This window comes from Vitis riparia, chromosome 18 (assembly GCF_004353265.1).
Source record: "Vitis riparia cultivar Riparia Gloire de Montpellier isolate 1030 chromosome 18, EGFV_Vit.rip_1.0, whole genome shotgun sequence".
In the NCBI taxonomy this organism is placed as follows: Eukaryota; Viridiplantae; Streptophyta; class Magnoliopsida; order Vitales; family Vitaceae; genus Vitis; species Vitis riparia.
Window position 1 is genome coordinate 30,998,692 of NC_048448.1, and position 12,437 is coordinate 31,011,128.

The window sequence follows — 12,437 nt, forward strand, 5'->3', positions numbered from 1 at the left end:
AAATAATAAGATAATTAAAATTAATTTATTTATTAATATTTTATTTATTTTTAAGTAATCAAGTATGTGTTTAAAGTGATGATTTTTATTTAAAATATAAAAGAAATAATGATATATGAATATATTTTTATGTTTAAAAATTATTTATTTTTAATAAAGAAAGAGCCTTTATTATAATATTTTTATATTTTTAATAATATATTAAATAGAATATGAAAATAAAATAATTAAAGGGGAAAGGACCATTGAAATAATTAAAGTTGCTTTTGAATTTTGTGGTGTGTGGGTCCTTTCTTAAATTTTTTTCAAAGCCACACCCACCGTCCACCCATCACGGTCTTACAATTGTTCCCACCATGCAACTCTTGGGCGATATTAAAATAAAAAATATATATATATATATAATTTTAGAATGTTAATAAATTCTTTTTCAACCCAATTTTATTAAAAAAAATATTATTTAACTTGCAACATTTTACAAGTTTATTTTGTGGATAAATTCAATGACACATGATACGATTTATCTTACAAATTCAAAGATATTTATATCATATATTCTTTAACCAATGGAAAAATGCTTTGACTTAAACATAATTACTTAGCATTATTTTTTATAGTTTTAACAAAAAAAAATGTATAATTTATATTTTTTATTATGAAAAAATTTATCATTATATTATTTATTGAAATTATTATCTCTTCATTTATATATATATTCTTTATAATTTACTATTCCTTTTAAAGTAAATAAAATTTTATGTGAATTTTTAAAATATTATGATTCATCGTTATAAAAATTTCAATGTTATTATTTATTTTTAATAAAAAAATATAATAATAACATTTATTTAAAAAATTTATGGTTTTAGAAACTTTTTATTAAAGATAAAATTTTAAAAATTAATATTTTCTTTTTAAAGGATTATTGAGTTTGAAAGGTAGAAAGAATAAAAAAATGTAAAACAAAAAACAGGAGGGATACATTTAGTAACATATAAGGGTTTGTAAAGTGAAAAAGAAAAATAAAATTTAATAAAAAAGGGGTACATTAAGTAACATAAATAATAAGTTTATAAAGTATATTATAAGTAAAGTAAGAATATAGTTTTTTATAAGAATATTGGTAGTTGGATTTTATGGATGTATTAAAAAATATTATTAAAAATTTTGATGTAACTATAAAATGATAATTGTTCAAGACTTATTAAAATATTAAAAAAATCTTTAAAAGAAATATCATAACTTCAATAATACATATTCAAGTCATATGTACATATATATAATTACTATAAAAAAAAGATCATTTTCAAAAAATCATTATTATGGTTTTTATATTTTTACAATATGTTAAATGAAATTTAAAAATAAGATAATTAATATTAGTTAATTTATTAAAAAATTATTTATTTTTAATAATCAGTTTTAAATTAATGACCTTTATTTAAAATATTAAAAAAATGAATGATATATGCATATATTTTTTATGTTTAAAAATATTAACAATTTTATATTCAAGTTTATTTTTATCTTTAATAAAGTAAGGCTCATTGATAAGATTATTATGATATATATATATTTTTTAATAATATATGAAATAGAATATGAAAAATAAAATAATTAAAATTAATTGAATGTAAGGCTTTGACCAGTCAAAGGAATATTGAAAAATCGAAATTTTAATTTAAGGGTTCGAAGGGTTTTGTGGTGAGTGGGTTTTTTTATTTTTTTATTTTAAGCCACCGACCTCCCCAGTCCCCACTCATAAATGTCAAATCCTATGCGTATGGATTCGGACCCCAACAAATGGAAAACACGCTTGCGTGTGTCAGGAGAATAGCTGTTTGCTTTTTACAGTCCAACCCCAAAATAGGCCGTAGGTATATCAAGTGTTGACTGAAGTTATTTCTCAGGTCTCTCCAAGCTTTCAAGCGGAAACTGTCTAACAATGGCTTCCTCTAGCCAACAACCCTCTTCTTCTTCGATCTCAATCCGTAAACATGAGTTCGAAGTGTTCTTGAGTTTTACAGGTGTAGACACCCGCTACAATTTTACGGATCATTTATTCGTATATTTGCGTGATAAGGGTATTAACACTTTCAGAGACGATCAACTTAAGAGAGGAGAGGAGATCACATCAGAACTTTTGAAAACTATTGAAGAATCAAGAATTTCCATAGCTGTGTTCTCAAAAAACTATGCGCATTCCAAGTGGTGTTTGGATGAGTTAGCGAAGATCATGGAGTGCAGGAAAGAAAAGCAACAAATAGTCTTGCCGGTGTTCTACCACGTGGATCCTTCGGATGTGCGAAAGCAAACAGGGACCTTCGGAGAGGCATTTTCCATTCATGAGAGAAATGTAGATGAGAAAAAGATGCGAAGGTGGAGGGTTTCCTTGACTGCAGCAAGCAATCTAAGTGGTTACCATGTGAAGGATGATGAGTAACTTCGACTTCCTTAACTTGTGCTTTCGATTTAACTGATAAAGATTTAGTTGTCATTACCGAACTTTCTTAAAAAAAAAAAAAACATGAATAAACAAGTTATTAATTTGGACCAGTGTTAAATCATCAACTTATAGTAGCTTCTAATTCTAATTTTGTTTTGGAAGGAGTTTGATGAGAGATGGATCACAAGAAATCTAGGAATTAGCATTCAAACAAAATCTATATGTTACTCCTATTATGATTCATGTGATTATGTATTGTTGAAGATTTTAAAGATTATCTTCCCATAATTGGATACCAAAAACTATTAAGGTAATGTTTGATCCCGAAAGTACCAATGAAAAAAATATTAACGAAATGGTTTTTTTTTTTTTTTTTTAATTTGGTTTTATATGAAAATCAAATATAATTAATATGAAGGAAAATAAATACGTTTAAAATAATTTATTCACTTTAAATCTAATTTATATTTTTCTTTATTTTCACTTTTCCCCTATTTTTCTTTCCGTATCTTCCTTCAGATTTTTTTGGGAACTGAACATGGCCTCAAGGAAAAAAAAAAAAAGGGAAAATCCTAAAAGATTTTTATTCCAACTTTTGTTAAAAAAGTTGGAAAAAATATGTTTCCTAACAATTTAATTTCTTTCATTCAACTTGTCCGTATATAATTAATTAATCAAAGAAGAAAGAGTTCTTCAAATTTATTCAATGGCGAAGTTCAAATTGGCTCTTCATATATCAAGTTATTTTGATTTTGTACGGTAAAGTTTGCTTTGTGATCTTATTAATACCAGACTCAAAACTTGTTGCCTTCCCATTATGCGTAAAATATTCAATATATTGGGTTTTTTAAGCTTAGTTAAGTGCCATAGATCAACTTTTTTTTTTTTTTTTGCTTTTAATTCTTTTACATATTTTTTGTAATTAATGAATTGATTAATGAAACCATTCTCAAATGCCACTAGTGTTTGCCAAGTAGATATATGGAACTCAATATTTTTACTTCAAAAAGGTATTCTTTTATAATCATTTTTTCTTCAAAGGTGATGTTTGTTTTTTATATGAATTTCTTAAGTCCAAATAGATCTAAATGTGATTAAGCATTAAGGTATTAAGTTGTTTATTTTTATATATGTTTGAATTTTAAATACTGATTTTTTATATATTTAAAACATCTGTAAAATTAATTATTTCTTATTTTAATTTGAAAAATAGTAATTGAACATATTTCCAAATATCTCAAAATATTATAATTTATTACCTTAATAAAAATTTAAAAATTTGATAATTGGGTAATAGTTAATATTTAGAAAATTTTCTAAGTTAATATTTTTCATAGAGATCTATAATTAGAATATGTATTTTATTATTGAGATTAATTCATTAATTTTTTAATTTTTAATTAAGGAAAGAGTATCACATCCTAATTTTTTATTTCTCAAAATTAATTGAAATTAGTGATTCTTATGAATATTTAGATGAGTGTAAATTATCTTTTTGGATTCTAAAATTGTCATTCGAATTTGGCAAATCTTGAGTGGATTTGGCGATCCTTCCGGTGGCATGTCCATGATCAGTAGGGCCTTTCCTTCACCTTCAGTACTGAAATTTCTAATTCTTTTAGCTTAATTTATCTTAAATTTCATTCAAAGGTTAAGGTTTTAAAAAAATTGCCTCAATTGACCCCGTTTCACAAAACTTTCAACCACACGTTTCAAGCTATATTGTGTAGCCGGCAAGATCTTCTTCAAGACGAGTTACTTGCCGGTGCATGCACCAATAAATTTGACTCTATAGGAGGCCCCCTTTTTAAAGCAAGCTAGCATCACATAGGTTCTTGATTAACAAATACATGTGTGAAATTTTCCCCATAACTATAATCTATTCCCCCTAGTGAAGTGAGGACTATGGAGGTGTGAAACTTACAGAATATGTGAATTGAGAAGAAGGTCCTTAGAACATTGTTCATGTCGATAGAACATAGAGATACAAAGGATGGAGAGGGATCCATAGGTCAATTTTTTTGTGAAATAAATTAATGGTAAAAAATTTCAATGAGGGCATAGAGGATAGTTGCAAGCAATGCTCTAATAAATAAAAACATTAGTAAGTTAGAATACTTCCATGGCCAATGAGGAGCTTATACTTAGAAACTAGAAAACGTCTCCACCAATGTTATGATATAGTCTCATATCAACAAAGAGGCAACAACAACCTGCACTAGTTAACTTAGGTTGAGCCTAACAAACAATTGAGTAGAGCAAATATAGATCATATTTATGTTTGCTTCATTTGTTGTTCTCTCAAATGTATACTTGACATTATGGAAATGTTCTTAAATATATAAAATAAATTAAATGTCGCTCGATCATTTTAGTTTATATTCTATTCACTAATAATTGCATTTTAGTGGGCATTGCAAAACATGACGAAATTTAATTCCCATCAATGATACCTTGCAACTCGTTCTAACCCACTTATTTGTTTTATTATACTTTGTAATCGACAGGTATGAATCAGAGATAATTAAGGAAATCGCAGATGACATCCATAGAAAATTGGATCATAAGATTTTGGATGTTGGTCAGCACATAGTTGGGATGGATGCTCATCTTGAAGAACTAAAGTCATTGATAAACATTGGAGAGAATGACATTTGCATGGTTGGGATCTATGGACTTGGTGGAATTGGTAAGACTACCATTGCCAAATATATTTGTAATGAAATTTCATATCAATTTGAAAGGATTAGCTTTCTTGAGAATATTAGAGAAAAATCCAAAGCTACTTCTGGTTTGCTTCAATTACAGGAACAACTTCTTGACAATGTTCTAAAGGCAAAGAAGAAAATAAAATTGAGCAGTATTCCTGAAGGAATCAATGTGATAAAAAATAGGGTCTACTCAAAAAAAGTTCTTATTGTTCTTGATGATGTTGATTGTTCACACCAATTAAATGCCTTAGCTGGAAATTGTGATTGGTTTGGTTTAGGAAGTAGGATCATCATAACCACGAGAGATAAGCATGTACTATGTGTGCATCAAGTACATGCATTATATGAGGCCAAGGAATTGAAAAATGAAGAAGCAATTCAACTCTTTAGTTGGAATGCCTTTAAAACAAATCGCCCAACAGAAAGTTATGCATCTCTCTCAGAACGTGCAGTTGGTTGTGTGAAAGGTCTTCCACTAGCTCTAAAAGTTTTGGGTTCCTTTCTTTTTAGCAAAACAGAACCCGAATGGGAAAGTGCATTGGAAAAGTTAAAAAGAAAACCTAATATGGAAGTCCAAAATGTTCTTAGGATAAGCTTTGATGGTCTAGATGAAACAGAGCAGGAATTATTCCTAGATATTGCTTGCTTCTTTAAGGGGCAACCCAAAGATTTTGCTACAAGAATACTATATGGTTGTAATTTCCATCCAGAGGTTGGAATGAGAGTTCTTAGTGACAAGTGTCTCATAACTCTTTCTGGCCGGTTCATAGGGATGCATGACTTATTACAAGAAATGGGTTGGGAAATTGTTCGTCAAACATCTCCTAAAGAGCCAGGAAAATGGAGCAGATTGTGGGATCCTGAGGATATTTATCGTGTATTAACGAGAAATACAGTAAGTGAATGAAGTTCTTAAGCTCTACTAAAAGATATCATTTTTTTTTTTAAATAAGTTATTAATTTATAATTGCATTAAATTTTTGTATAATTTTGTTTTCCTAATTGTTGATTCATATTGTTTTAGGGGACCGAAACAATTGAAGGGATAATCCTTGACCTTGACATTCCTAAATCAAAACAAGTAGAATTTACTACTGAAGCGTTCAAAATGATGAAGAAACTCAGATTGCTCAAGGTACATCAAGATGCTAAATATGACCGTTTCCATTGGAAAGCAGTGACTGCTCCTAAAGTTCACTTTTCTGGAGACTTCGAATTTCCTTCATATGAGTTAAGGTATCTCCAGTGGGATGGATACCCTTTGGAATCTTTGCCATCAAATTTTCATGGAGAGGAACTTGTTGAACTCAAATTTCGGAGTAGCAACATAAAACAACTTTTTCAAGAAAACAAGGTATGATAATTAGTTAATTGTTTTACTCTTTAGATTAATTTAATAGTCATGGAATTTTATTTGTTAAAACAAATTTCCATTTGCTACAGCTTCTTGAAAAGTTGAAAGTTATCGATCTCAGTCATTCACAACATCTCATTGAAATACCAAACATATCAAATGCGCCAAATTTGGAGATCCTAATTCTTGAAAGTACGTTGTAGACATCTGCTTAAAATTTTCATTTATAATCTATTAAAGTCATCAGCTAACTTCTCTTCTTACTTGAATTTGATAGGGTGTGGAAACCTTGAGAGTCTTCCAAGTGACATTTGTAAGTTAAAATACCTTACAAACCTTCGTTGCTCTGAGTGCAGAAAACTAAAATTTTTTCCAGAAATCAAGGAGGACATGGAGAGGCTGAGAGAGCTTCATTTAAATGATACATCCATACAAGAGTTGCCATCATCAGTTAAACGTTTGAAAGGGCTTGAATATTTGGATTTGTCCGCTTGTCATAGCCTCCTCAGTCTTCCAGACAGCATTTGCAATTTGAGATCTCTTAAAACTCTCAATATTGATTTCTGTTGGAATCTCGAGAAATTGCCAGAGAATCTTGAAAGCTTGCAGTGTTTGGAGAAGTTTTATGCACAATGTGTTCGTTGTCAATGGCCTTCCCTGTCAGGTTTATGCTCCTTAAGAGAATTATATGTAAGTCGTTCCAATCTCAGGCAAGGAGCAATCCTGAGTGATATTTCCTGCTTGTACTCATTGCAAAGATTGAATCTAAGTCACTGCAATCTAGTTGAAGGTGAAATCCCTATTGAGATTTGCCATCTATCAATGTTGAAAGTACTGGACCTGAGCAGCAACCATTTTAGCAGCTTACCTGCTCGAATCAGTCAACTTTCCGAGCTGCGAGTCCTCAGGTTGAGACACTGCAAGATGCTTCAAGAAATCCCAGAGCTGCCCTCAAGCCTACGAGACATTGATGCACATGGTTGTGCATGCTTGAAAACTTTATCAAGTTCCGCATCATTGCCATGGAAGAGGCAATTATGGTGCTCTCTCTTTAATTGCTTGAAATCAGAAGTTCAGGTATGATTTTCATGGAACATTGGTTTTTTTTCAGACACAAAATTTACTTGGTACTTTCTTGTGCAGGATTTGGAATGTGGGAGTAGGTGGTCAGATGCAAAGTTTGATTGCCATTTCTATGATGGGAAGGGAATCAGTATTTTCATGCCTGGAAGCTGTGGAATTCCAGAATGGATAAAGCATCAGAAAATGGGAAGTGAAGTAACAATAGAGCTTCCTATGAATTGGCACGAGGATAAGAATCTCTTGGGTTTTGTTCTATGTTCTCTTTATGTTCCAGCTAAGGATGAACTTGAAGTAGCAGCCAATCTTTCAGTATGCGAACTGATTATCAATGGCAATCATTTCGAATCTCTTTTCTTCAGTTCCTTTTGTGACTGCTATGTGAGTGATGCATCTGATGAAGTGTGGTTGTTATATTATCCTAAGATTGGTATTCCGGCGAGGTATCGCTCAAATCAATGGAGGAACCTTGAAGTTATATTCGACGACTATATCATCGAAGGCAAACCAGTGAAGGTGGAAAAGAGTGGAGTCCATCTTATATATGACCAAGGAGAAGGATCAGGAGCAGCAGATACTAATGTTAATATCAAGAGAAGCCTTGAGGATGTAGAAAACAACCCAGCTGAGGACCCATACAATAAAAGATTGAGAGGACCTGACCCTGATCACAGGACTCAAAATAGTACTCAGTTGAATCAGGAAAGCTCTCTTTTAAGTTCTTACCAATTCTTTAATTTTCTTTAATCTTCTTTAATTTTATTTGATGTTTAGCATGACTTAATTTGTAAGCTCTACCAAGCCTGATTTTATGCAATTTATTTATATACCAACTTGTTTCTTAGGCCATTTTCTGTCAATATTTTAATCCTCCTCATACTTTCAAGAGAGAGAATTCTAATACAACCTGAAACCAAGTAATGGCCCTGTAAATCCTGATTAATGGAGGATCCATGCCGTCCCTTTTATCTAGTTTTCACCATATTAATTTGTAAGTGAGGGAATTAGGAGAGCAGTCAAACTTCAGAAAGGGAAGTACATCTCAGATTTATGGATTGATAAGATTTAGATTGAGTTAAGATTTTGGTATGATATATACCTTAAGTTGCTTTATCATGTTACAATTTGAATACCATAGAAACATGATTAAGTTCCATGGATATGAAATATATTTTGATGCTATATAGTAATTCTATGTGATATACAGTCCAGTCAATAATTTTATAATCCCCAAGTTCATTATATTAGCTTTTTGATAAAAATTGTTAGTTGTGGCATCACTTTTACCACCATGTTTGTTGTCTTTGTAGGAAGGGAGGTTGCAACCAAGTCCAATATATATATATATATAGATCGTGATTTGATCCGGATATGTTGGTAAAAAGAATAACCTTCTTTGATTTGAGAATAATAAAAAATGGAATTAGAGTGTTCAATTGGAACATGAAACATGATTGAATTGGTCCTAGTTATTCTTTGAGACAGAGTGGAAGGAGGAAATTCTCATGAATGAGGAAAAGGATATAATGACTTCAAAAGAATTAAATGAGGACATGTATGAGGTTAAAATTTCATGTACGGTTCCGTAGAGTGGCAGTAAAGTTGACTTATCTATTAATTTTTCAACTATCGCTTCCAAAAAACCAAACTAAATATATATACAAGGATCGCTTTTATCATAACTAATTATTATTTTTTTATATATATAATCATGTATTAAAAGTGATCGTGAATGTACCACTAAGTTTGTGAAAACCATTAAGTTTTCCATTATCAAGATTGGTTTGAGATAGAAAGCGTTGAATGATCAATTTAAATCAACATTAACATCTAGAAAGAAGCAAGGTATTCTAAGAAAGGATCCCTAGTCTAAATTAATCAATGCTTCTTGACTCATGCTTTTGTAATGCATTTAAAGATATTGAAAGGATTTGTATGGTATAGTGTCTTGTAGCTAGGTAGAGGAGAATATCCGTGTAGTTAATTTTCGTATGCTTGACGTATTCTAAAACTTCTTTTTAGAAGTGGCCAACATGAAATCATAAAAAAGATAGTTGAATTTATGATGACCCATATCTAAGACTTCAAACAATTCATATGAGGTACAAATGATGATAAACAGGTCATCATAATACTTAAACAGCCCCATGAAAATCTTCATCAAGCATGAGTTGAAGTTCAAACTTCTTATCCTTGAGTCTTAGAGGTGATTTTTGGAGATCAACAATGATCAATCCTTTTTGTGGATTTAAAGCAATAATGGAGTTAATTGCTTTTGCCTATAAAAAAAAAAAAAAAAGCAATAATGGAGTTAAATTCATTGCCAACCTAACAAGACCTAAGCTTGAGTCAAATTTTATATCTTAATAGGCATAAAGGAAAATAAAAGTGATCTTAAATGAAAGTATGTTAGTTCAACTTCTATCATAATAAAAAATCCTAATATGATCAAATTCTAATTGAGGAGAGCTTGTTTTATGAGCCATGCATGTTTCATGAAATATAAGTAATTCTAACTTCAACTTTGATTGTGCATGGATATTTTCATTTGAAATTATACAACCATTGAACATATATATTGGTTGTAATAGTTTAATAGTTAGAGTTTTGCTTCAATTAGAATATCATAAATCGTATATGGAGCCCTAATTATGGTCTTGAAAACATCTCCAATATTCCCCTCACAAAAATTTCAAAGAGAGATGATCAAAGCATCAACACAACATATGCCAATAAATAAGCATATATAGGGCCTCGATCAATTGGCCTTAAAAACTTATGAATTGATCTAGAGAGCCAATTGACCAATCTAAACATCAATCATTGTTGAAGTGATACACATCTATGATGGTCATTTGGTCGTGATCCCATAGTCATGATTCCCCCCAATTTTTCATTAAAATTTCATTTTATTGACAAATTCAGTGCTTTTGAAACATAATTAATTTAATCTCTCATTGTTAATGAACCTTTGAAACCCTAAAAATTTTGGTCCTCGATCATTGATTCCTCATACCCTACTTTTTTTCTTTTTTCTAACAAACAAATTTTGCTTCTCAATAAAAAATGAAAGGGTGATTTTTAATTATAACATATAAAGTATTATTTTTTTTTTAAAAAGTATAATCCTTTTACTCACCTTCTTTATTGTTTTCAAACCCAAGTCTCTAAACCCAACCTTCACTAAAATTTGTTCAAAACTAAAGCTCTAAACCCTATTACTAAATTACCTGCAAGAACTATAACTTATTTCAAAAGAATTCAGAAAAGCTCAGAGCAAAACTATTTATTAATATTTTAGTTTAAGTTAGCATTAATTTTGGTCCAAGGACTATCGGTTTGAAACTAGTTCACTATACTTATATTAATATGGTTAAGTTGAACACATAAAAATTGAAACTTAGTTAAGCATATTTTGACTTTGAAATTAGGACAAGATACTAACACAATAAAAGTCCTACTTTAATCATGATTGAGCCTGATAAGTGAGCTAGGGACGCTTAAAATCAACTAGAAGCAATCTTATGAACAAAAGTACTAAAAAACAAAAGCGATCACTTGAACAAAAACACTAAAAAACAAATAACAGAGGTTAGATGCTCAAATATTGAACTTGTGACCATCAAGTACCTGAGTGTCGCCTTGGATGGTGTTCATCTAGCTCACACTTTTACGCTCTAAAAGGTTTTTAATAGATTTGTTTTCATATTTTTTTTCTCTTATGTCATTCATATCCAACAATTCTCATGTGTGATCTTATTTTTGTTTTAGCTATTGAAGCTGAAATTCAAGAGAGATTGAGGTATCTTCTCTTCATTTCTTTGTATATTTTCATTACACATTGAGGACAATGTAAAAGTTAGGTTGGGGGGAGGGTTAGAAAGGAAGAGAAGGAAATATGTTGTTAGTTTTTCTAGAATTTTTTTTCATAAATCACATTTGTGATTTATTTGATGAAATATTTTGAGATGACTATAGCATTTATGATTGATGAATGAGCAAACCTAACTTGAAAAAAAGTTGATTTAGAATACTAGCTTATTTGCTTGATCTTAGAAGATTTGTTATGTGAATTAAAGTTGATTTGACTTTGAAGTCTTCATTTTCCAAATAGTCATTTCTATTTGAGTCTTGACACATACTGTGCACTCTAGACCCTGGATATAAGATGAAAAACTAGTCTAACCATAAAAATTGGACTTAATTGTCTTGTAACATTGATCACTCTTGAATTGAGTTGAGACACCTTAAAAAAAGGCCAATGTGCCCAATTGAAAAAAAAAAGAAAAAAAAAGTTGATGAATAAAAAGGTTGAGTTATACTTGCCTTGAAACCTGAGCAAGGTCCAAGGGGTATATGACCCAAAGGTCTTTGAAGCCCAGTGCCCTAAGCCATTTTGGTTGGGAGCCACCGACCTCAATGCTTGTTATATGGGTGGATAAGTGGGCTATGCATAGTTTTAAAAGGCTCAAGGCGCACCAAGGTGCAAAGTAGTCCTGGAGCCTAAGCCGCAAGGCGCATTTAAGGCGCGGGCTTTAGTGAAGTGAGGCGCACCCTAATTTACATATATATTTTTATATAATATAATCAAATTTAACAATCATTTATTTGTCCTAAACACATAAATCATCAAATATCATCCAAAACCTCAATTTAATAAACAAAAAACATAAAAATAAAGAACTCCAAGTATAAAAACAAATCCAAATCCATATTGCTAATTGCCTAATACATATCCAAATCCAAAGTTTCCAAACCTAAAGGTCCAAAACATGAAATTTGTCCACAATTCAAAAACATCATTAAAAAACACTTAAATCACAAATTTGTCCACAACAAGCCATCA

The 12,437-nt window shown here is 30.4% G+C and overlaps 1 protein-coding gene across 1 annotated transcript; it reads left to right on the forward strand.

Moving 5' to 3' along the window:
- The first annotated feature begins 1,871 nt into the window (after positions 1–1,871).
- LOC117907501 (disease resistance protein RPV1-like) lies at positions 1,872–8,424 on the forward strand. The gene is made up of 7 exons (XM_034821049.1): positions 1,872–2,439; positions 4,954–5,135; positions 5,928–6,052; positions 6,182–6,511; positions 6,601–6,703; positions 6,789–7,588; positions 7,655–8,424. Exons 1-7 carry the CDS (start codon positions 1,946–1,948, stop codon positions 8,336–8,338), a joined length of 2,718 nt encoding a protein of 905 aa, XP_034676940.1. The 5' UTR covers positions 1,872–1,945; the 3' UTR covers positions 8,339–8,424.
- The last annotated feature ends 4,013 nt before the right edge of the window (positions 8,425–12,437 follow it).

Bases quoted from the DNA above. Each gene is read 5' to 3' on its own strand.
- LOC117907501 (XM_034821049.1), top strand. From the start codon at position 1,946: ATGGCTTCCTCTAGCCAACAACCCTCTTCTTCTTCGATCTCAATCCGT. The intron at 6,053-6,181 runs GTAAGTGAATGA...ATATTGTTTTAG, and splicing joins GTGTATTAACGAGAAATACA to GGGACCGAAACAATTGAAGG. The intron at 7,589-7,654 runs GTATGATTTTCA...TTTCTTGTGCAG, and splicing joins GCTTGAAATCAGAAGTTCAG to GATTTGGAATGTGGGAGTAG.